This window comes from Dinoponera quadriceps, unplaced genomic scaffold (assembly GCF_001313825.1).
Source record: "Dinoponera quadriceps isolate SergipeBrazil2010 unplaced genomic scaffold, ASM131382v1 scaffold426, whole genome shotgun sequence".
NCBI lineage: Eukaryota > Metazoa > Arthropoda > Insecta > Hymenoptera > Formicidae > Dinoponera > Dinoponera quadriceps.
In genome coordinates this window covers 160,530-186,898 of record NW_014554535.1, presented here as the reverse complement: position 1 = coordinate 186,898, position 26,369 = coordinate 160,530, and the positions used below count along the sequence as shown (strand labels likewise).

The 26,369-nt window shown below is 40.1% G+C and overlaps 2 protein-coding genes across 4 annotated transcripts in view; both read left to right on the top strand.

Moving 5' to 3' along the window:
- LOC106751945 (protein kinase C-binding protein NELL1-like) overlaps nucleotides 1-9,059 on the top strand; it is a 92,718-nt gene extending 83,659 nt beyond the window's left edge. For 2 of the 3 annotated variants that reach the window (XM_014633255.1, XM_014633253.1), the window contains 2 exons: nucleotides 138-158; nucleotides 3,265-9,059. In XM_014633255.1, coding sequence (XP_014488741.1) covers nucleotides 138-158; nucleotides 3,265-3,960 — 717 coding nt within the window. In that variant the 3' untranslated portion in view covers nucleotides 3,961-9,059. The remainder of the gene's footprint in view (nucleotides 1-137; nucleotides 159-3,264) is intronic. The other variant, XM_014633254.1, reaches the window with a different exon arrangement.
- Nucleotides 9,060-20,257: 11,198 nt separating this feature from the next.
- LOC106751937 (4-nitrophenylphosphatase-like) lies at nucleotides 20,258-25,791 on the top strand. Its single transcript, XM_014633229.1, has 6 exons — nucleotides 20,258-20,579; nucleotides 23,270-23,430; nucleotides 24,275-24,409; nucleotides 24,478-24,676; nucleotides 24,994-25,138; nucleotides 25,512-25,791. The coding sequence occupies exons 1-6, from the start codon at nucleotides 20,489-20,491 to the stop codon at nucleotides 25,705-25,707; spliced, it is 927 nt and encodes a 308-aa protein (XP_014488715.1). The 5' UTR covers nucleotides 20,258-20,488; the 3' UTR covers nucleotides 25,708-25,791.
- Nucleotides 25,792-26,369: the final 578 nt, after the last annotated feature.

Genomic DNA, 26,369 nt, shown 5'->3' with positions numbered 1-26,369 from the left:
GGGTGGGAGGGGGAGATGAGAAGGAGGATCACGAACGGGGGAGAGCATTGTCTGCCTGTGATCGTATGCTGTAAATTAACCCCGCCACCTTGCCCGTGGTGACTAACCTCATAGCCTAACAATGGGTATCCTTGCAGGTGCCGTACTGCGCCCAATTGGTGAGCAATAGCGCGTGTTGTGTGCATCGGTAATCACGTCACTTCTACCTCACCTATAATCTCTACTACCTGCCTCTTCTCTTCTGTCTTTCTTGCTGATTAATGTACTACGACTAAACGAAGTGCTCGAGTGCTTTCTTCGTCCCCGTCCCGCCTGCTTTAGAAACGGCTCCGGCGTATTTCTTTTCCTGGCTTGTGTCTCTTTCTTCACCGTTTTCTCTCTGTCTTTTTTTTTCCTCAAATAATCTCTCTGTCTATCGCTCTCGCTCCCTTGAAATCTTTAAATCGCACATACGCTCGATACTGTAATTATTCTGTCGGCCCGTTTCTTCTCTTTGACGTCCTGTACGTTAAGACTTGATCTCTTACGTTGATCGCCGCACGTTTTGTCACCGAAAGCTTTATCACCTCTCTCTCTCTCTCTCTCTCTCTCTATCTCTTCTTTTCTCTTTGATAATCGACACGTAAATGTATCGCGAGCACGGAGCATGAACTTCGCGTTCGAAGGAAAAGTGTTCTTGACGTGACGTCCACGACCTCGTCGGAAAGCGGATGGTGTCGTCTCACTTGAAGATTCGTCGTTTTATATCACTTTATAAATATAAGAAGCATGAAAACGACAGTAGATGCATTTAAATGACGTATAATTTTGGAAATAAGAGAATATATATCAAAAGTAACATAATAGTAAGTAATCAAACCCCATAGCAAGTAATTGTTTAATTTGACTTTCTTGCTTTCAAAAGAAACGGGTATTCTGTTATTGATAAGAGAGCAGTTTGTACATGATACATACACGGAGAGAAAAAGATTGATCGAATTAACGTGCTGAACGAACCAAATGCATTTTCGTTGAAAGAAACAGAATGTCTAATTTTTATGAACCAAGTTCGATTCTTAGGATCAGAAATTCTGTTTCCTACAACGAAAACGCACTCGGCTTGTTCATTGTCACGCTAATTCAACCGATCTTTGTTTCTCCGTGTGATATCGCGGGAAACAATTTTTTTCACGAGTTTTTCTCGTCACTCGGTGTTCCGTCAAACCGATACGAAATTCGTCGACTGACCGGACGAGAATACAATGTATTCCTTGTTAACTCGCCCGTGTAACGGCCGACTGCACGTTAAATCGAAATCTGCATGCGTCGATGCACCCCACACGCACTCCTCCTACTCCCCAATCGACCACGTTACGCACTACCCCCAGTATATTCACTTTATGATTTACGCACACTCTGAGACGCACGGTCGTTCATGCAAAAAGATAAAAGAGAAGGCGATCCGTTCGGCCGGCGGGTCTTTCTCGTGTCGATCGAGGAGCATGGCGCACGAGGCGGCAGCCGCACAAAGCGCACCAACGCGACACAAGCACACAGACACATGTATACAAATGTCACATAGACGATACGCATATGTATATACAACAGACACAGAATACGTGACCACATACAAAAAAACATACACGTACGAACGGTGTCCTTAGACTCAATGCAATTGTGTACGTTTGTGTGTCTCTCTCTTTTCTTGGTTCTTTTTTTCTTTTTTTTTTCTTTTCAATCGAATTGTCGCACCTCCACTGCACCCTCCTCTGATCTGCATTCGAGATTCGATAGAAGCACCAAGAGGTCTCTTTCTCTCTCTATCTATCGATTTGTCGAGCGACGATTCTGGCAAGGCGACTTTTCGTTGTTGTTGTTGGCCGCGAAGTTGAATTTCGTATTTCAAGCGTAAACTTTACACTGACGAGCGTGATTTCGTAAGTTTCGAGATCGAACAAACATCGTGACGCAGCAAAAGACTCGCCAGGATCGTAGCGGGAAAGTAGTAGAAACTTAGAAATTTGTCGCCAGGTATGGAAGACATACTATGGAAATTCATTGTTTTGCCCCCCCCACCCCCCCTTTCGAATGTCAGCATGAGTGTCCTTACAGTATTGTAATTGTGATCATGACCACTTGCAAGTCGTCTTCTTGACCGAAAGAAAAGGTCGCCGCCGACATGGGCGTGGCGAGGAACGCCGACAAGGGAAGTTTCAAGGGAAGTAAAACGGTCTCGGGGGGTCGGATTTGCACGTTGGTTTATTATCGCCACGGCGGAACGATTGCGGTATTGTTCTACGAAACAATGAATTACATACTATGTGGACAAGTACCTGCCTCTCTCCACTGCAGGTCGGAAAGTCTTGGCGTGCCAGATAATAATCGATCGCAAATGTAAACTGGCGGATGAGCAGAGCGCCAGCGTCCTTGACACTTGACGGTATTCGGAGAAAGATTCGTGTAAAGTGAGAAGCAAAATACACCGTCATTATTCCAAATAGATACGTTCGAGCAATTTCCTCTTTAACGTCGTGTGGGAAGTAAGAAAAGAAAAGCATCTTTCCGTGAAGAGATCTGTTACGTAAATCCCAGTACAATTCGAATTCCAACATCGTACACCCATGAACAACAATTCGTCCCCGACTAGATCTAGTCCAAAAGATCCGAACGAAAAAATATCAGTCTTGTTTTAGCCAGCAAAAATATTCGCGTAAAAATGATATCAGACTATTGAAAATTGAAATTTCACTAATCGGGAAGTCAAGGTCGAAACCACCCTATCGTCGAATTCTGATTTCTAATTCGCAATTTTTAATCCTCAATACGTATTCTGATACGAGGTATATGTGATGATTCTTTTACACGGGACAGGATCAATATCTTCTGGGCTTACTCCGCTAGATCTAGTAAGGAACGAGTCACAGTCCCTAGGTGTACATTTTAGAAAATGAATCGAGCACATTGTCACTTCATTGTCGCAGAGGACACGACTCTGATCGAGAAGTAGCTTTCCGTTGATCTCTCGGCTTGGAAACATCCAGCTCTCTCGAAAGACTTCTCTCGCACACATGTCGCATACATTCGCATTCCCTCATCCACTGGGCGCCGTATAAATGGTGCTTACCACGCCAGCGGCAGCATCGCGCGTATCTCTCACATGTATCATGCCATTCGAGACTTTCCGACCCGGAGTCGATGAACCAAGACGACCATGAACCAAAACGCACCCCCCGCTCCGGTTCCCGCCGCCGTGGCTAACCCAGTGTCCCACGAACCTCTCCGTAGGACGGGCAGCTTTGCTGCAGCTACGATTACGGCTGCGCTAGCGGTGTGGGCAACAACAAGCAGCAACGTTCTCCAGTCGCTACTCCTGAGCCTCACGTACGCCATCCATCGGACCCTGTGGGGTTGCCGCTGGGCCACAGTGCACCGGAAACAGATTTATCAGCGGTCACCGGCACATCCGGCACCACACGCACCACCGACACCACCGCCACGAGCACCACCTCCACCGTCTCGTCGTTCCCGCACTCGTCATCCTCCAGCATCAGCAACGACAACCTCAGGAAACCTCGCGCGAGCCCGCACGTCTCGCTCGCCACGCTACGAGTCCAACAGGGAGACGACCGTCGCGGCAGGTCGCATCAGCAGCAAGTACCGTCAGGCACGAGACACCAGCAGCAGCCCGTCGGGACGACGTCGTCCTCGGCGTCGTCGGCGGCGACGACGAGGACACCGTATGCGGCGCTCGCCGGAGTCAGGTCGCGACGCAAATCGAGGAGCGCCATCGGTCGCCGCGGCGACGCTTTCTCCTCTTCCTCGTTATCGTCGTCACCGACCTTCGCGGTGCTCCTGGCCACTTCGGCGATCGAGGAGTCCTCCGGCCCGTTGTCCGCTAACGTCGCCGCGCAGATACGCCAACTGGTCGAGCGTCGTCGCAGGGGCAGCAGGAAGTCCGTCGTCCTCGACAGCGCCACTTGAGGGCCGTGGATCTAGAGGAAGATAGAAAAGGAAGAACCCGACACACTTGGCAAGGTATCCTAGAGCGCGTGGAGAAGGGATATCGTCCCGCATTAGGGTGACCCGTGGGGTCTCCCAGTGTCGCCCGACGCGCGTCGTCCGTCTGTGTCGTCGGCCGGGAGAGTGAGAGGCGAGATCGACAATTCGCGAGGAGGAGGAAGAAAATGGAGCGAGAAGAAGAAGGAGGAGGAAGAAGATCGACTGGACAATCGCGGAGGGTCGACGTCCGCCACGCTGCCACGAGGGAGACTCGTTCCTGCTTCCGTTTCCCGCGAAATCCGGCAACCTCGAGGAGCGGTGGTCACCTCATCAACGGAGCTAGATCCAACAATCGTCGCTGTGACCTTCGCCCTAGTCCTTAGGCTCTAGATACTATACCCTAAGATCGAGATCGCCGATGCCGTCGAGCTCGCGCAATCGAGTCGCGGGCGAGGTCACGTATCCGCCGTTAACCGACACACCGTCGAGATCTGTCTGGACTTTGAGCAGCCGCGGGCCGGATTTCCGACGGAGAAGACGGTGAGCGCGTGCGCGTCCAGGACGTTCGCTTTTCCGCTTGAGTCGCTCGCTCGAGAGTTGCGGTCATCTTCGCCTTGATCGCCATTGCGAGACGAGCGTCGAGACGCGGCGCCGATCGCGAGACTATCGCTGCGAGAGAGGAAGGAGGGAAGAGAGAAAGAAAGTGAGCGATATATTGTCCGACAATCTGAATCGCAAATATTATGTATAAGTGGCTCTATCAAGTCGGTGAATTTGAACCTGGAAAAATAAATACGCGAAAGTTCGGAAGTTCATTATCAGATGCACTTTGAACGTCGCACTTCCGTGTCTCATTTTCTTATCACATATATATCATATACAATTCATATATCGCTTCTCGAGAAATCTCGAGAGATTTGCACACCTTTTCGAATGTCATCACGCATGCAGGTGATGGCAGAACTTGGTTGTTACTTTAAAACAATGCGTATATGTGGAATTTCCGGAGGTCAGATTTGAAATAATACATCGGAGAGTCGGGAGCTATTTTTTTATGACTCTCACACGTATAATATTGTTGCGTAATATTTACGGAACGTTTTGGCAATGATGAAATGAAGACATTATTATCTAAAGAAAAGAGAAATTACACAGGTGCAACAATGATCGCGGACTTGGAAAATATCATTATCTCGCTTTGTGCTCTCGCTCTTGTCGCTCCGTGTATTTTATCGCATCTTGTCATTCCGTGTATTTTATCGCATCGCGCTTGGTGCTCAGTGACATGTCAGTAAATATTTGAACAGAATCTCTCGACACGTACAAACAATACGGACATATTGTGTACGTTACTTCTCCACACATCGGACCGGAATTGCGACTGAAATAATGATGTATGTTGTAATCTTTAGTGATATATTTCATGTATGCTCATCACTAAGTTTACGCGAATATACCAAAACACGCATAATAATTTCAATCATAATTCCAGTATGGTCCAGCAAAATTGTATGGTAATTTTTGCTACAGTACTTTTCCCGCGTACACTTTCATATAACGAAAATGTCCAAATTCGCAAGCACATAAATGCAAAGTGAATAATAACGACTCTTCGGTAAATTACTGTATCACGACGAGGCGGTGGTAAGGAGCATGATGAATTGTTCCGTGCGGCTGCGAGATATCTGAAAGTTCTGAGCCGAGGCGTCTCTCGACTCCACCTTCCTCAGCACCGGTCGTCGAGCGAAGGCGTCGCGCGTCCTCCGTGGATCGAGCATGATCGAGCGAACCGAGGGCGCAGATTCGCTTTCGCAGAACTCCTTTCGCGTATTTTATTGAACAAGTAGCGCACAATGTTTGGGCCTTATAAAGTAAATTGTTGATGTTCCGCTAAACACGTAACTTGTATGTACTGTGTACGTAAGAGGCAGCGAAGCAGGGGCGAGACGTATGTTTGTCGTAAGGAATTGATTCCCGACCAGGGGAGGATACAGAGAGTGACGTCTCTATATATATATAATATACATATATATATATATATATATAAAAGTAAAAGAAAAAAAACGTATGTACTATATTCTACCGTGTACGATATATGTATGATTCTCGCGAATGCACCGGTGATAACGGCGATCTCTGAGCGAACACTCCCGACTGCCGATCGGCTGCCAACGCCGACGGCGACGCGGGTGTCCGCTGGCACTATCGAGCAACCGCCATACGGAGGATCATATCCCGCGACAATATTGGCGACGTGAGAAGCCCCGGAGCATATACAATCATCGTAGCGCGTGTCTGGCGATAAAATAGTTACGCTTGAAGAGAGTAACGTTTAAGGGTAGTAGGATAGGCGCGACCTTACCTCCGGAGGGATTCGCCTCCGGGGATCTGAGGATCCGTGGCTCGGCTCGGCTCGGTCCGGTCCCCTCGCGTTATCCTCAGCCACCCCCCGCGAGGACTGCTATGCTCGATTCACGGCGCTCGAAACGAGGCGTCGGACCGCGCCACCGAGGGACACAGTGGCTTTGTAACTCACAGTGTGTATGTGTGTGTGCGTGTGTGCGTGCGCGTGTGCGTCTCGTCGCCAGTACAACGCGTCGCGGTGAATTTCCGTCGCGAATTAGAAGCCGGGCGAGCTCGCTCGCCGTTCGCGACCACGGATGATAGAGCGTATAATCGTGCTCTCTAAATTTCGTAGAATCACGTCGCATTCGCAAACGAGTGAGAGCTTCACTCGAAGCGACATCGGAAGTATCGCCTCTCCGAATCGTAACGGTGAATGTTTCGTTGAAACTCAGGATGAATTCTTGATCCGCACGAGCGGAGGAGTTTCAGTCGATCAGAAGCGGCGGGAGACGATCGGAGGCGAATCTTTTCCCTCAGCGTAAACTCGTGAAAATTGAATATCAATCCAAATGTTTTTATTATGTCGTCTCTAGATATAAGTGTAATATTTTCGTATTTCCTTTTTTCTTGTAAAAAGGGGAAAACTTTTTTTCCCCGGATATTCTCAATAAATTAATAAATGCTTTCAAGCTGGAGAATTCTCACTTTTCACGAGTTCACGATACAGAAAATGACTCATGATCGACCTCCGGATCTCTTCTTGTGTACTCATTTGCGAAGCGATTTGAACTTACTTCCCCTTCGACGCGTTTCGAGATGCATCTGACGTCCAATGAAAGAACCTTATCTGTTAAAAGAAATAGGAATCCATATAGGATATTCACATGAAATCCCGTGTCCCTAGGCCTTGGGTCGAAAACCCCAGTCCTAGGTGGATTCCACACGGATTCCTATATGGATTTTGAATATCCTATATGGATTCATATGAGTTCCCTTGGATTCCCGCGGGAGCCCACCTGGAAATTTTCGAAACGTGTTAGTACACGAGGGAGAAAATTCTCCCTCACTGGACGTCAGTTTTCATCGGACGTCAGCTGGGTTTCAAAGTTCGGTGGAAAAGTGTTCGGACCGTTCTGCAGACGAGCGCACGTCGCAATCACTTTCCAGCTTCGAACGGAAATATTCACTCGACGATTCAAGAGCGGTGGATTCGCTCAATATCGAGCGAAAAGTCACTCGAGGTGACTCAAGCCGTCGCTCTGCTTTTCTGAGCGGGATTTCACTGGGGACAACAATTTTAGAGAGTACTCGGCGCGTCTCTGCTTCACGGGATCGGTGGGAATAGTCGAGAAATTGCAATTTGTATTATCAACGTCGCCGGGACGCATCGTGTGACCTCTTGGTGTCGTACAAAAGTCGTCTCCCTTCGCCAAGCGCGCGATTAACGGAAGTAGTCGGAAGGACGAGCGTCCGTACATGTATACTTTGTGCGAACACTGTACTTAAAAGGCCACTGGTACCGAGGAGGATTCGCACGAGCCGTTCGCCCGTGCCAAAACCGTTGAACAGGGTGAAGGCTAAAGCGCGCGACGCCGACGGATCTCGAGCTTCCGTCTGAGCGCCGAGTGATTAATCCTCTCTCGACGTTGAATTTCAGCGGGCGCTGAAGAGCGTGCGAATTCACGATCATAAGAAGGCACACCCACTCTTCCGTTCGACAAATTCGTCACGCGCTTTTATAACAACTGAGTCGGTTCTCGCGGAATTACGCGGGGCGGACGATCCCCCAAGCACAGGACGTGAAACGCGAACCCCCGAGTCATCGTCGCGAGGTAGCGTGCGCGAAGTTCGCGAGATGTACACGACGAATATGGTTCTCCTGGAGAACTTAATTTGTTACCGGCATTTATTTAATATAACGTGTCAATTGACAAAATATCTCACAAGTATCGATTCTCTTCTGAGTGTGTGTCACTTGCGTTCTTGTCTTTCTTTCCAGCGACTCGCCCACGGATGCATTACCGTATGATCGTCGTCGCTCATGAATCTCGGAACGAATGTGAGACCCGGTAACGAGAAGTCCCGACGTGTACGAACGAACATACGAACGTACGTCCGCGGTTCCACGTGGAGGCGCGCGCGCGCGCGAACGCGGGGCGATCGCCGATGGCACGTGTGGTCGTCGACGCCACTGCCCGATGGACACTCGAAGCGTATTTATAAACCGAGCGTACCACCGAAGTCTATTAACCAGATCGGAAGTTAAGCGTTTAATTTCGCCTAAGAACAATAGCCTAAGCGGTGTTTATTATACCGAGAGATAATCGAGGACGCGACGATATTGAGTGTCCGCACAGAAACGCACACAGACATACACATAGACATACACACACACACACACACACACACATAAGCATACATATACGAGACATATATCCACAAGCATACACGCACGAAAACACACATATAAAACGTACCCACATACACATTCACCTTGAGAAGGACATCTTAGCGACGAAGGGCCTAGTATCGTAATCATCAAACTCCGAGCGACGCATGAGGAGACTTACGACTCTCTCGCCGTGCCGTGATTTTAGGGCCTCCCGTTATAGTTGTCAGTCGGACACCCGGACGATGAACGTGCCGGCTAGCTCGAACGATTCTTTATCTCGCTCAACCCAACACGACCACTACGACTACATTCCTCCTTAATTAACCATAAGTAGGCACTAATGAGAGAGAAACATATATATATATATATATATATATATATATATATATAGATATATAAAAATATATATATAAATAAATAAAGAAATGAATAAATAAATGAATAATCGCGTGAAGAAGGTGTTGCGCCGTTTTCGCAACTGTGTTTCTCTCGGCCGTGAATCCTTTGGCCAATTTTACAAGACAATTTTTCACTCTTAACGCCATATATCTCAATTGAACGATTTTGTTCGGATTACATCCGCTCGAAATCAAACACAGAGTTATAGTTATTTCTCGAAACCGTAAACTGGAAACCGTTGAGAAACTTGGCATTGTTAACGCGAGAAGCAAGCTAAATTCGTCAAAGGATTATTGAGAGAAAGATACGAGACGGAAGTGAAAACATCCGTCGCGTATATTCGCATGATTATGTATAAATACACACACGAAACACAAAGTATACGTACGAACACGTACATATGTAATATGAAAACACAACAGGGAGAGAAACGACGAGAGGGAGAGAGTTAGCTCGTAATTAAGTAGAACGTAACGAGTCCCTAAAGGCTGCTATAGCGTTCGTGAGAGAGAAAATGAGAGAAAGAGAGTCTCGCGGCATCCGAGGACTCAACGGTAATCGTTCGTTGAATGTGCAATAATTTAATGGTAACTTGTAAACATCGCTTAATTTGTAATCTGACTAATTGATCGGATCGACCGCTACCGCGTCTCGTCCCGGCGCGGACGTTTACTCGGGGTGAGACAAAACGGGGGTGGGAAAGAGACTCGTGAACGGAAAACGATAATTTCTCTCTCCGGCTTGAATTCGTCAATTCTGTACACCTCGTCGTAAGATACCAAAAATTAAACTACTCATAGTCGGATCTTGTATTTAAGATTGTCTTAAGATACTGTATAAGAGTTGTTTCATTGGCTACATAGCGTCTCAAGATGAACTCAAGACGATTTGAAACGTATGATCGAGCGACAAATACCGCACCGAGAAGTATTTTTGAGAAACTTGATCTCACACTATTGCGTAACCGGAATAAAAAGGAAGCAAAAACATATAAGTTGTAAATTTAAATGTCTGATGGTTACCATCACACTCTGGCAAATGTTCGAATAATTGTTTCAAACTTGCAAAGTCATTGCAAAGTATCGAAAAGTAAATCTAAATCAATGCACATAATTTGCATAGCGATATCATGACGCAAAGTATTAGTATAAATTATCTGTTACACAACGTAATTAATTTAAATAATTACTAACAATTAACATATTCACTATAACTAATAATTAATATTTAACCGTTTGTTAAATGATTGTTTAAGGCCTCGCAGGAATGACGCGTTTTATACTTGACGAAGTATTTTTCGTACTCTTATTTTGATCGGTGGTACGTGTAATATATAACACGTAAGGGAAATTTTATATGTACAGGAGATTGAGTTATGAGTCGAATCGTAGCTCTCGAATTTAATAAAGTCGCTGATGTGATTTTATAAAAATTGAATGATCGTTACCAGGAATTTCGCGCAGAAGTCCCGTGTTATTGTCGAGTCGAAGACGAAAAAAGGAAGCTTCTCGGGAGTTAGGATAGGGGATAAGAAAGTTCTCAAATTCAGAAAGGAAAAGACGAGAGAACGCTACGAGATGGGGGAAAAAGGGAGAATATTTGCATTCTCTTGGGAAAAGGAAGGACGAAGAGAACGAGTGCGATATTCGCCAATCCGATCGGGCGATAAATTGAGAGTAATTCGAATTCAGAGAATATAAATGATGACGAAGGTATAAACACATACACAAACACAACACACAGATATATAGACATGTTTCACAACTGAAAATGACCCATTATATCCCAAAGCGACATTCTTTCTATCGATATCGTTACCGTCGACGAAAACTCAAAGGACTTATTAGGATAATAGGATATGTAGCATAGGATATTTTCGACGTACTTACAGCACTCGTTTTAAACGCTTGTTTGGGAGGCATCAACATGCGTGATTTCGCAGTCGGACGGTTCGAATTGCATTAAGACGGATCAGTCATCATGACTACGCGATTAGCAGCAGTGGACGCGTAATAATCGTGTAACTAGTAATTGATAACGATTGTGTCATCGACGAAAAAAAACTGAATTATCTCAGCGCGTATTTCAGCATCACTCATCCCGAAAGATTGACCATGAATTCACGAACTTCTCCATCGTAATGATAATAAATCGTCATCGGTGAGATATAACGGGTTGTATTCTGCGCCTTAAGCATTTCGTACGTTACACACACGTGACTCACAGCGCGACGACGCGGGCGTGCCGGTCTATTGAAAGGCAGGATTTTAGGGTTAGCGACGAGGAATAATATTAATTATAATTATACATATGATATAATAATATTAAGGATAATATTAAAATAATAATAATAACCTGATAAAACAAAGGATAACGCTGTTACTCTGATTGTATATAGTCCTGTAATGTTATAGTACTATATTAGGGAGGCAAACATATATTATAATTAACTAAATAAACACACACACACACACACACATGACATATGCTAAGGCGTCGACAAAAATTATATGGTCTAAACTATTTATGAACGAACTAAACTAAAAGAAAGGATAAATAAACCGTGAAAATTTACACGTAAAGAACGAGCGATAGGAGGAGAGGAAAGAAGGAGAGTTAAACACTAAAAAAATTATTGCCGGTCGTTACGGGGCTTCGCGCAATAACAATCCAAAGCGTTCCTTTGTCGTTCGTTTTCCGATGAAAGTCTCCGTATTTTCTTTGAAAATTGCCCGCGAAAATTTCCCGCAAAATAAATTCTTCCGTCGTCGTATCCTTTTCGGCGCGACGTTTTCTCGGTTTCGACAGTACGAGCGCGTGCACGCACATACACACATACATACATACACACACACACACGTGGGCCGGCGCTTTTTACCGCGAAGGGCACGAGTAAATGAGGACTAAAGTCCGCGTTATATTGTTGATCTTTCAACGAACCACATTAGCGACGAGAGTATTTGCGGAGAACTTTCGTGTCATCCGTTTTGTTTGATAACGCGACGTTATAATTACACGTAGAATTTTTGCGAGAGACGCAGAATTTCAAGCGTGAGTCCCCCCCGCCGTGACTTCATTCGCTTATTTCGCGACACTATCTTTCATATAATATCATTTCGTCGTCGAAAACGCCATAATTTGTAGCGTCATATAGTTCGCTTAATTGTCATTGTCTCGCGATATTCGTCATATCATAATTTAACCGCGCGGACTGATTTGTCAGATTTCCTTGATATCACCGAGTTAATAAAGTTAAGCGCACTGAGATAAAGGTTATTTATTAAACATATCAAATACGTTATTCTACTGCAAGAATTTAATATCTTAAGATGTCGTGTACTTCTTTCGTACAACTTATTTTTTATATTGCGGCTTCTTTTCGTAAACCGTGCGCCCGGAACGCATTTGATCATCTTCCCGCATTGAGTCCAAGTAAATTATAATTCTCTAGGAAAGGGACTTTACATCCTTTTTGCCCCATGCCCTTCGAAATAGTATTCGATTACATTGTAAGTAGACATATGACCTAATGTATTACTGATATACGTGTAGCATATACGGCGAAATGACTTTCGAGATGCGCGAGCGTTCATCGGTGAATGAAGGTTGACGATGGAAATCAACTAACGATTGATCGATGCTGTGTACACTTTGCCTCGCGAAGTTAATAAATAAGCGATCGGCATCGTGGATCGATCTCGGCGAACGGAAAACGTTGCACGCAGTAGACAACGGCAACAGCATCGCCTTACTTCACACGAACCAAAAGAAAGATCGAGGAAAGTCTCCTGCGCCGCAAGAGTAAAGATGTGCATCACGCAGAAACGCTTTTGTACAATCTCGAGACCTTACTTGTCCTTTGTATGTAGCGTATGATCGTCGATCGAACACGGATTTTGTAAAACAAAACAAGGAGTGAAGGATAAAACGAAACGAGAAGTTATATGTGCAAAGCCCAGCACGGTTGCGAAACGGCGATAATTAACTCGACTTATCTCTACCGACGAATGTGATCCGAAGGAAACGCACCGAGAGACAATTGAAAAATCATCGAATGTGAAATATCGAAAAGACGAGTGACATTAATCAAAGATTCGAGTCAATTAGTTCTAATAACGAATAATAATTTCGACTATAAAAATTGTACCAAGTGTTGACCTCATATTGAAAAATACATCTGAGAATTACGTCGACATCTTCGGAGTAGAATTCTATTCATTCATCTAGAAAGGCGATATATATTTTTTAGATAGATTAAATCTTTCTCTCTCTTTCTCTCTCATTTTCTTTTTCTCTCTCATTCTCTTTCTCTTTCTCTCTCCCGCTCTTTCATTTTTCTCTTTCTCAGACAGGTAGGTAGAAAGATAATGAAATCAGAACAGCGATAGACAGAACCAAAATCGTGCATATGATACACATATAGCGGATATTTCTGTATATATAATGTTCATTTATTATTCTACATCTCGCGAAGCTTGTCTCCCTAAGCGAACGCGTCGAATATAACATACGCTCAGCAAGTTCGAATCGATTGGAAAAATCAATGAGATCGTTTCCCCGTAAGCCTTTCGAGATCTATCGTCTACCAACGCTTTCTTCAGTTAGACTAATGTTTATCGCGTAAAAAGCATCGTGCTCGTTCGCTTCGGGGATTAAGCGTATGAAGACGGGTTCTTTCGAGAGAATTAACAATCAGCTCTGCATGGAAAGACAAAACTCGGTTCGTATAATTCGGTTTCCTGTCATTTAGAAATCAAACGAAAATTCGGCTGTAGGAACAGGAGATTCCTGTAAGAAATACCTATAAATCAATTGTTATCAATTATCTCATTCGAGTTTAAACACAGCTGAATATTTTCGAGGTAACAGAGACATCGTTTCTTGTCACACCGAATTTTCGTTTAATCTTCATTTTGTTACATGAACTGAGATTTTCTCTTTTGTGCGTATGTGACCGAAAGAATACGAGTCGAGGAAGAAAAGCCGATTCCTCTCCCCCTCTTTCTTTCTTGCTCATTCTCTCATTTACTCTTTCTCTCTCTCTCTCTCTTTATTTGTCTGTCTCTCTCACCTCGTTCGGCGATAGACTTCGATCGTTTGTGCGGTCCAGTGGAAGCTTTATGCGTGCCTAATACGATCGGTATTACTGTCAGTGCAGGTACCGTCGCCCGACGGCCGCGGAACGATTTCTCACGCGGTAATGTCATAGTCTCGGAAAACCCGAGACACTGACAGTAATCGGAAGCGTTCGGAAATCTCGTAGCTCTACTCGATATATTAAAGAACGTCAGTGTTGCGTCTGATGACTACTTAAAGCGGGCTCTACTATGAGAATTTAAGTTCTAAGCCTTTAGAAATTAACCGATCCCGGTCAAATGTGAGGAGAATAATCGACTGTGACTAGTCGATTTCTTAAGTCTTCGAGCTTAAATTCTCATTGTAGACTCCGCTTAATAGTGCGCGTGACCATTAACCAGAAATAACTATTACAACGACTACTAGTAAGAGCTTGTTGTGAGATGCGTGAGGGAGGTCCGTTGTCGGAAAGATGCCCGTCAAACTCCCCGCGTCTATCTCGTTTCTCATCTTGATCTAACACTTTTGAACAGACGGAGTCGTCACGCCCGTCGCTCTAACTGAGCGGGGGATGATCGTATTCCCTAATATACAGCGAGACTACTTAGTAGTGGTTGGCATTATCGTCACTGCCGGGTCTAATATCGCGGCTTGTCGTGTTAGATTACGTTAGAACATCGATCAGGGTACAAGACGATCGTCGTCTCCTCGGAGAAAAGGGTCTCGTCTCGTCAAAAAACACCGTATCGCCGTTCAGCCGGGATTGTTCGCCGCGGACTTATCATCTTTTTCGCGGATTTTATTATCACCGACTGTTAATTCCTGCCGATCGGGGACATCGTTATTTACATTAAAGTTACATTACATTTACGTTAAGATTATCGCCGATAGTTTAGCCATCCAACACCGGGAGATTGAGGGAAAATGCGATATGCGTGAAGAGATACTAACGCATTGAACTCCACAGTATACTGGAGTATGCCTCCTCTGTATTAAACTATAGGAATCCGCGGCCCGCCGGAGAAAAGGATAGATAAACGATTGGAGGAACATCCGTCTCTTTAGTACATACCGCTATGACAAAGATAAGGATATATCCAGCATATGTGCATCTTTTTCTACGAATGGGGCGCTCCTTGACAGCTCACTCCAGTATATTATAGAGCTTAATGGCGCTACGTCGTTCATTAATATACGACGTGAATTTTGCTTGTAACAATTATAAAGTCATCGATATGTATTGCTGTTTTCACACGAAGTGAATCTTGGTCGCGGTATAAACGCTCGAAACACGTCACACGTTTTACGGATCGAGATACCGGGGGGATTTTCTCCGGGGAGACACACAAATTGCGAAACGAAGTTAAGCAGTGCTATTAACATTATTAGTATACTACTCTATTCTGTATTATATTCGAACATGTGTCGTTGCCATTTTCGTACGATCGTCGGTCGCGACGTCATCTATAGTCGTGGTTGTCGTGGATAATGGTATAAATAAAACCGAGGCGGAGAAATATCCAGAGGGAAGCTGTGCATTGCGCCAGATTCTTGCATAGATGCACCCTATCTCGGTGATATGATGGTCGGTGACTTATGAGAGAGAGAGAAATTGTTCCTCGTCTAGCCGTGTTCTCTCTCACCACCGTGGAGAACGGAATCAAACGTATCGTCTCGATAATTGGAATATAATAAGATTTTAATTCGCTCGGGAGAGACGTCGAAAGAAGATAGAGAAAGAACGTGACTGATCTCTCATGGGAGTCACGTATCATTCAAGTGGAATCGAACGACTGAACTTTAATTTGCAAACGATCACGGGCGACAATCATAATAACTCATTCGGTATCGCTCTCGTTATGGCTTAACGACATTTACGACGCTTTAATTGCGGGCAATTCGGAAATAATGCGATTCTGCTGCCCGCTGACGATAATTTCGCAAAAGCTATTCGTCATATCACCGACGTGAGGTTTATCGAAAGTTTTTTTTTTAATTGTCTCAAGTCTCCTCTTTTTTCCTATTTCTCCTCGCGTTATCAGACAAGTCTTTTTTGAGTGAGAGAAATATCCTTGGCTCACTGTCGAAGGCCATGTTCCAAGTGGCCAATTACATTTGCATGATTCAATCGGCGACTGCGCACTTGACTTTGCAAGGTCACAGAAAATTAAGACGTGTGAGTCTGAGAATCTCTCTTGAAAAAGCGCGTCGTGATCGTCGCCAATCGGCAGAAACAGATTCCAAATACGATATCGAAAAATCACTGAAGAAAGATTTGTGAAAAAATTATTACGTTACCGTGTTAAATCGGCATTAAATAGCTATTTAATCGCTATTGATGCGACCGATAAATTATTATATTAAATTATTATATTAAAAATCGGCGGGTGGCAACTTCTCCAATTAATTCTCCTTTCTTCGTTACATTATGCACAGAATGATCGTCGGCAGCTTGCTGAAACTAAATAGCTATTATTTCGTGACAAGTTGTAACGCAACTTCTAAATTTCATATCTCAAATCTACAATTAAATTCTTCCGTGAAATAATTTTTTATACAGTGTGTCTCAGAATAGTAGCATGCGGAGTGCATCGGAAAATTCTTGATACCAAACTGTCATTTAACGGCATTTAGTAGCATAAAGAAATTTTTAGAGAAAAAATTTAGCTTTCATTTTTTTATTTGAACGTAATTTTGGTACACGAGAAATGGCTTCGTTTATCAAGAATCTTCTGATGCACTTCGCGTACGGTTCTTCTGGGACGCTATGTGTAACTCTGTGTCATCTTCCAGTTATTTATAGAGATACGAAAACTTGCCTTCTCAAGGAATGTTTCATTGTGGATTTAGAGAATACACGGCGACTTCAGTCGATCCGTCGGTCGCGGCGACGTTCTTCACGCTTCCGCGTTTGTTGTGAGACGATTGTTTCTATGTACCATGTACAGAAGCCGACGTAATCGCCTTAATGCGTAGTGACTAGGATTTTCAACCGTGAGTACACATGTGAGTACGACTGAAAATCGTGGTAATATCAATATCATTAATAAAACTATTAAAGCTATTACGCCGGTTTTGGGTACAAAGTTAATCCAATAGCCTATAAATTGCTATGCGGCGGTTATGCCATGTAGAGAAGCGTAAGGAGTCTCGTCACTTATCTAGTCAAATACGGATAAATATTTTTACGATTTCGCCTAGCTGTTCTTTTTTGAATCGATGTGAAATAAGACCACTTTTTTCTTTCATCTTTTGCGTTTGAGTATCCGTGTGAATTCCAGACGATTTTTGCGTATATCAGGAGACGACAAGGACGATAATTTAAGTGAGATGCGGTTGTCTGTGTAATGTATCGCCATTGATTGCTACTATTATGATTATGAATAATTATTAATTATAATTATTGCTATTAATTATTATTATAATTGAGACGATCACGATTATTAAGAGTACGATTATTAGTTGCTATCGCTACGGCCATATAATACCTTTATAAATGGGAATCAAGACACTGACGGCTAGGGAAAAAAAACTGAATAAATTGAAATTCTATTAACCTAAAGGCATTCAATCGTCATTCGTGTCGACTCACCTTATCCTTGAACTGTGACGAATCTGAACGTCGAAGAACAGAGAAAAAGAGAAGGTAAGCTCTAAGCATCAGTGTTTTTTGCATGAATTTTGCTTAACAATAGCAAAGCCGGCCGAATCGAAATTTTGATTCTATATTAACTTTACAAATTACGTCAAACTTGAAGAACCAATGGAGGATCTCGAGATGTGACATTTTATTCCTTGATATTAATTGCATTAGCCCTAAGTAAAAGAAGCTATTCTACATAAGCAAAGGAGTATTAATATTTTCGTCAACGTTGAAAATCTCGACAAGATTCAGAGATTCGAATGAGACAATAAAATAGGAGTTTCAATAACAAAGATCGCAGTAGTATATTCAGAAGAATCAATTAAGTGTGATAAAATTTATTATGATAAATTGTGATAACTTTAGATTTGGTACAATAACAAAGTTAAATAAAAATGAAAAAAATATGCTTCTTGATAAAATTCGTAGCTACAGAAACATTATCGGAGATAAAAATCAGTACTTATAGTACTATATATAATATATAATACTGACTACAATAAATTTTAGTATACAATCTGTCTTCTTCTATGTCATGTGTACGGTTATATTTCTAAACGCTTTTAAATTGAAGTCGTCGTTGATAATTTATTTTGTTTCACTTTTATATTATATATCCGTTTCTCTTGTGCGGATGCATATCGTGATCTTTATCATGTTTGTGCGTCCCATGTGTCATATTTACCATAATTATTCTATTCGTTTCTGATTTATTTTCCTTTCTTTCTGATTTACATAGGTCGAGGTCTCTATTTACGCACTATTTCTAAAAGTATAACAAAACCGGCCGGAACATAAAAGACTGGGAAAGGCACGTGGAAAATTTTGTTGTGAAGAAGTAGACGCATAATCGCTTAGTTACGAAAAACATTTCAAATCAATTGTAATTAAAGTAGTCTAATTGCTAATTCATCATTTTAAACAAATTGTATTAATAATTCAAGCAACATAAGAGCAACGGTAAAAATAATTTTTATAATAATTATTCAGTTTAGGGGAGTCAGCTCCAATAACTTTGGCCTTGAGACATGTTATCAAGGCCATTGCCTTGAGTAACATTCAAAAAGCTTTAGTTGTCACACATTGTTTACTCCCCTAAATCGAATAAACACCATTTTTATTGCTGTCCTAAATCAAAGAGAGAAATAGACTATAAATGATTAACAAAGAAAAACTGTCAAATGTAAATTGCGTAGTAATGCCAACTTGTACAGATGTGTTACTTGAGTAATTAAAAAGTAAAATTCATATTTGTAAACTCAACCTTTACAATATAATTACAAGCAAATATCAAGTATTTCAGAATTTTTACGAATCCTTGAATCCATGTGTTATTTTGTCGGTTCTTTGCCTTTAGCAAAATGTAATTTAGTTCTTCTGATTGTATTTTCAGTAATATTTTAAAATTTGTACATTATACTAATTGACAGTCAAATCAATATAGCGAACATGCATTTAACCGGTTACCTCTGTTTTCGTATTATTGTTTATTATTCTTGACTTTATCGGTCTGTATTCTGTCGATTAAGATGCGCGATCGGTTGTTGAAACTGCTGATGGGAAACGATACATTACTGTCACATATACGTTTAGTAGTCTTCTACTGCAAGTTTCTTATCTTATCTTTTCTGTCATTGTATACCTAATATGGTGTTATATTTAGTATATGTATATAAGTTTAAAGTCACATCGTGAGTCACAAGCGAGTGATGTATGTGACTCTTTATCAGCAATATTTAAATTAGTGATTAAGTGTAACAATTTAGTACTGTTTAAATATGGCAATTAATGTCAAAAAAGTCATAATTAAAGTTTATACGTTAGCATATACATGTGTTTACATGCGAGACTATTTGTTTTCACACTTAACGGAATCATATACCCAAAATATATTAGAACGTCTATTCGTAAAACAAGAGATATTAAGATATGAATAAATAAATATTAAAACACCTATAAAAATCTTTATCTGTATTTATTATAGCACATACTTATAGGCTTGATATCGCCTGCGATCTGATAATTAAAAATTCTAAATAAATGAGTGGTACATATAATTCACTGCCAATAATATTTTAACATCAGTAAGCCTAACTTAGTGCATCTGCTACGATCATTAATGTAAAAAAGTCATAATCGAAATTTATAGATTAGTGTATATATGTGTCTGTATGCGAGACCGTTTATTTTCACAATTTATGGAATCATATACGCAAAAAAATATTAGAACTTATCGTAAAACAAACTTTATTCGTAAAACAAGATGTTAAAAGCCAAATGAATGTTAAAATATCATAGAAATTTACCATATTTATCGCAGCTCATATATCAGCGGATAGTCACTGATATTATCAGCGGACGTCAGTGATATTATCAAGAATGAAATATTCAGTTACCTCCATTCGTATGTCTGTAACCGGGACCGATATGTAGTCAGATTAGGTTGGGTTCGCACAGTCTTTTAGAACAGTTCGTCAAGAATCAACCTGAGCTCGTCTTCTCAAAGATCTTTTCAAAGAAAGTGCCGTTCATTCAAGGAATAGAACTTGAGTTTTCACATTGCAAAATCGAAAAAATTTACAGAATCTGGACACAATAGTTATTCCGGGAGTATTTAGCTAAAGAGAAATAACGACGACTCTATATCGAAGACGATGTCAAAGGTAAAAAATCTCGCCAAGTTGTCGGCCAAGCAGTTGGAAGAATTCTTCGCATCTTTCGACATGATATTTTCCGACATCGACGGTAAGCGACATTTTTTTTAAGGCGATTGGACTTTTAGAGCCAGTGCGAGTACAATTGGCAAATAAAAATGGATAGTGTTAGTTTGATCTCGCGTTTTCAAGCAGTATTCGAATGATAATATAGTTGAATTAGTAAAAAAACAAATTCTCTTATCGGACAGTGTTATCCATTTTTATCAAACATAAAATGAAAATAAAATGAAAAGTTTTTCTTTTTGCAAATCAAAAGTATAGTGTTTGAAGTCTAAGAAGATGCATAAATAATACGAATTTCTGACCAAATATTGACTCGATAGTTCGAGAAATATGAATGAATGAAAAGAACTCTGTCGTATGAGTACTATTATACCTATATTAAAGGATCATGTTCTTTACGGTACATTAATATTAGAAAGTTGCATTCATACAGTTTTGTGCTAAACAAAACAAGCAGCTTTAACACGTTCCTTGCTACAATGTAATGTTTTCATTGCACATTAACCTCGATATCCTTGCCAACTGATATTTTTACTATTAAGGAGGTTCGGTAGTGATGATTTTTTACGATGAAAATTTTTTAAATTTTAATAGATTATTCGGAATAATAGTATTATATCACAACTAAATTTTTGAAGGATTTCACTATACCGTTTGTAAGATATATTGACCTAAAACAACGACATTTTAACATGTAGGCTTATGGAGAAATCACTTAAAATTCAAATTAAAAAAAAACGGCTCAATGAAGATGCTTTTTTTTTATATGAAAGAATATTATTAAAATAACATTCTGTCAAAGTTTGAGCGAGCCCCACTACAAATTTCTATTAAAAAATAGCTAAAAATGTGGTTGCAGCAGACGACTTGGCAACGCTGTTTTCGGTGCGCGCTTTGAAATTCAATGTATAGTAAAAACAACTTCTTTTGTAATTTAAAACGTTTTATTGAAAATATTATTTTTATTAACACATTACAACATTTTAATAGAAAAATTTAATACTTTTATAATAATTATTATTTTAGAAAATAATGACTATGTAATAATTGACCAGAGTCGTTTTTTATATTTTCTCTATATGTTTGAAATCTATTTTAAAATAACTCATTGTCAGTATTATATAACTTCTAATCTAGTATATATTATACTCATATTTTATCTTGGATGATATTTTCTAAAATATTCAAAAATTCCAAAATTTTATCCATAATACTGATTTTTTTTTTCAAGGGATTACTTCCACCCATCAATAATGGCTTTAATTTGTCAATTCCTTCGAAATATTTGTCAATTATGTTTTCATAGGCAACTCCGTTCTGACTTAATTTTTTTATAAGCGAAACTGATATCACAGATACATATTTTGCACTCGATTCAACTTTGTTTACATGTGAACATTTTTCACATTTGACATGAAAAATGGATCCTAATCCCTGAACACATTCGTCAATAATATCAGTCAAATGTAGTTTATGATTACATGTACTGCAAAACATTTTCTTGGCCATACAATCGAAATTAACAACTCTTTCACCGTCAACAGGAATGTCAACTTTGTTCATTTCAACTGAAGAATTTTTAAGACTTTGAGCTTTTTCTCTCATTTCACTTAACATTTTGCCTCGTAAGTGTCTATCTACTTTTAATTTTTTAACAAACTTTCCATTAAAACGAATTCTTTCTTTGCCAGCAGCATCCGTAGTAATTTGAAAGTTATTTGTTTTTCTTTTAACTTTACCCGTTTTAAACATCAAAGTCACACGATTTCAACAAGTACATTCATTTAAATTTAACAAATAAATTATTTTTTACAGTCAATTTTCAATTTATTAATTATAATAATTTTAATAGAGTACATAAGTACAATGTCAATAGACGACGATGATGACGTGTCAGCAGCCGAAAAAATTTTCAATTGTCAGACGTTCTCTCTCCCCTTGCCTCTCTAAGATTTCTCCCCGCTAACATTAACCTCCTTAAGAGATAAATAATGATGGCAAAACAATTAGCCTTATCATGCACTCATACTCTGTTATCAGCACTTTTAAAGCTAAGGACTTTTCGACACACACGACTTTTGTAATAATTTTTCGAGTTTTCAATTGTTATACTCGGTTCCCGTGGTATGCAAGTAGAATGGGTGAAATTGGGCAGAAAAGTCATGAACCATTATGCAAAATCCGCAATAGTTAATGAGAAATTAATTATTTTGTCTGAGCTAATGAATGCACGGGAAAAGCCATTTTTTTATACAGAATCTGGCCTACTTCTTCCCGTACGCTCATTAGTTCAAAATAATTAATTCCTCATTAACTATTGCGAACTTTGGAAAGTGGTATATTACTTTTCTACTCATTTTCACTCGTTCTACTTGCACATCACGGGAACCATTAGATTAGTTTGGGATACCATGTATATATCCTGTACAATATATAACCTATAACCATTGTTTGACATTTTTGCACCTAAGAATCTAAGTGTATATCTAAAAGCGTATATCTGATTGTATATCTAAAATTGTGGAGAAAATCCAAAATTCAGATCATTTTTTCTTGTGTGCACTTTATAATTTCTTCAATATTTCGAATTTTATTATAATATAGAAGAAAAGGTGTTATTGTAGCTCCCCATTTTGTACAATAATTTTGTTAACAATCAATATTTGTAATTGAGAACAGAACGATTATTTGTCATAATGTCTTTCTATCTTCTAGGAGTCATATGGTCCTTCACCTATTCCATCCCTGGTGCTTTGGAATCCTTAGAAGCATTGAACAAACTAGGCAAGGAAGTATACCTTGTAACGAACAATAATACGCACAACCTGGAATTCTTTGTCGAGAAAGCACGGGATGGCGGATTTAAAATAAATCCAGTAAGTAGCCCGCAATAAGTTACAATCGATTCACACATCGATTCATAATTTTACATTACGAGAAACGAATAGGTTAGCGCGAAAAATTAGTAATTTCTTTATTCAATTCAGACATGTGGAAAATTGCCGATTTGGATATGAGAAAGAAGCCAGCAAGATCTTATTGGGTGTCTGAAAAAATAGCAAGTCGAGTTGTTGCTTATTTTATTAATAAGATTTGTTAAGACTTTGAAATAGAATAATTTCGTTATCAATTTTATTCAAGAGTAATGCGATAAATCTTTTGCGTTATTCTAATGCCATATCGACACCATCACTAAGTAAATGAAATGATCTTTTAACCAAAAAATCGAATAAAGGAGAAAATTTTGAAAAATTTGTAACTCTACTGAGAGAAAGTACATCTAAAGATAGTAGCATAGATATTTATTTCGGCTGAAAAACGATTTCAGTTCAGATTCTAGAGGTGAAAAGAAAATATGATTTTCATAATTTCATTAATATCATTGAAACTGTAAGAAATATTGAAAAAATATTATTGTACAAGAAGAGCATATTATATTGTATAGCAATGTAATAAAAAATATAAGAAAAATATTTTTCTCAAAATGTTTCTTTTGTCATTTCTTAACCTTTCCGATCTTATTGGATTATAGGTGTCCCAGATATCCCCCAGTAAGAAACAATTAGAGAAATAAATAAAAAAATTTATTTGATGCTTTAACACTGCTAAATTTATTATTTTACGTAAAAACCATGATATATTTGAAATACTTCAAAAGCAAAGTGAGATCGGAAGGGTTACTCACAATGGAAAATAACGAACGTGATTGCATGTTTGCAGGATCACATAATTAACACCTCGAAAGCGATAATCTGGTATTTCAAGAAGATCAATTTTGATGGCGATGTATTCGCAATCCTTTCAAACTCGTTCTTGAATAATTTGCAAGAAGCAGGAATACAAATGGTGGAGCAAGTGAGTTTATAATTTCCCATCCTGGTTCTTTCATTACGACCAAACCTGGCTAAATTTCTGTTTCGCAGCCAAAAGTTCCTCTACTGGAACCGATTTTAAGCGAGATTTCCGATCGGCCTTCTGTTAAAGCTGTAATTGTAGATTTCGATAGTCATTGCAACTGGGGGAAGATGGCTTTAGCCATATCGTGTCTCAAACGTGAAGAAGTGATCTACTTGTCGGGGGCACCGGACACGTGGGTAGGGGACAAAAACATAAAAGTTTTAGGTAGGTATTGGCAATGTCATTGTGTGTGATACAAAGTCTTATTCTGTTTCCTCCTTTAATATAAATATATTTCATTACCGAGTATTTCTTAGAAATAATTGCGTTTGGAAAAACATTTATCGTTTTTATCATTGAAATATGTAGAACAATGCATATCTGAAGCTTGTCATAAATAATTGCCTTTTTATATCTGCATAAAAAGTGGAATACGAACAACATTGCTCTCGCACGGCGAGATAAAAGAGGCGTGCGTTTTCGGTGCAGAAAAAATTTGCATGGAATAGAACTGAAAAAGGATCGTGTTTTCTTGTTTTCAGGTCCTGGCCCACTGTTGGAGGTTATCAACCAACTTAGCGGAAGAAAACCAATTTCGTTCGCCAAACCCAGCCAGATCTTGAAAGATTACATCTTCAGTACATATAATGTAATTGATCCACAAAGATGCTTGTTCATCGGCGACACGTAAGTAACGAAATGAGATGCTTTATCTCACTGTATACTGTCATTTTCCTATATATTGAGAAAAAAGTACCTGGTATTTGTAACTATAATTTCATAATGAAAGAATTATCGTCAGGAGGAATATTTTTGTAATAAATGTTACTGTAATATTACACTGTAGTGATGATAACTTTATACGCACATTACTACTACACTGAAAAAAGAATAACCATCAAGCCTAAGTCATAGTTACCAAGCCAAAATTTTTATCTCACAGTGTATAAGTGAAATTCGTATTCAAAGCTATTCGTATCGTAGAACTATCTTATTTGAACAACTGTCACGTCAACTAATATTACGTCACAGATTCATTTACTTAAAAATGCAAACACAGGGCCCAACAGGACATGAAGTTTGCCTCGTTATGTGGATTTATGAAACTATTTGTGGAGTCGGGGTGTGATAACTTGGAAGAGGCACTAAAAGAGGAAGACACCTGCCCCGATTACCATATCTCTAGCTTGGGCCAGTTATTTTCTACCTTCAAGGAAACTGAGAAACAGCGCACAACCAATCACTATACTCGTTAGTTAACAGCGAGATAACCATAGAGATATAAGAATAGAGGGAACAAGGGATATATGCTATTTGTAAGTGGAAGTGATAGAGGTCAAGAGAGAAATGGATGCCGAGTGTCCTATCTGTCTCTTTCTAGTCGAGCGCTGTGATTGGTTGTTACAATGAGTCACCAAGTGACCACGCGACGTCAGGAGGGGAGAAAGCAGACTAAAATTTCGTTTTGTAAATATGCGTGCACATGTGTAGAATTAAAATTCGTTAAATATTCGAACGTTAACAAAATAATAATTGGACGCGATTTGTTTAAAAATGAGGCATTGTTTGAAATGCAAGGAGTCTTATTCTGGATATAATGCGGAGTCTTATCCTGGATATAACCGCAGTTTTCACTCGTAAGAAAGTACAAATACGTAACCTCAAATAATTATATGTTATTTTTTCCTACATTTAAAAAAATATGTAAATGTTGTAGGCTACCGAAGGATGGAGATATAAGGCGTAAATGGTTGAATATACTTCAACTACCTTTGTATTTTGAAGTGAAAACAGCATATATTTGCAGTGATCATTTTAGCAATGACAGTTTCTTTGAATTGGATGGAGAAAAATGTATAGCTATATCGTCGTTGGCGCGGCAGCCAATCCCAGCGCGTGACTAGAAAGAGACAGATAG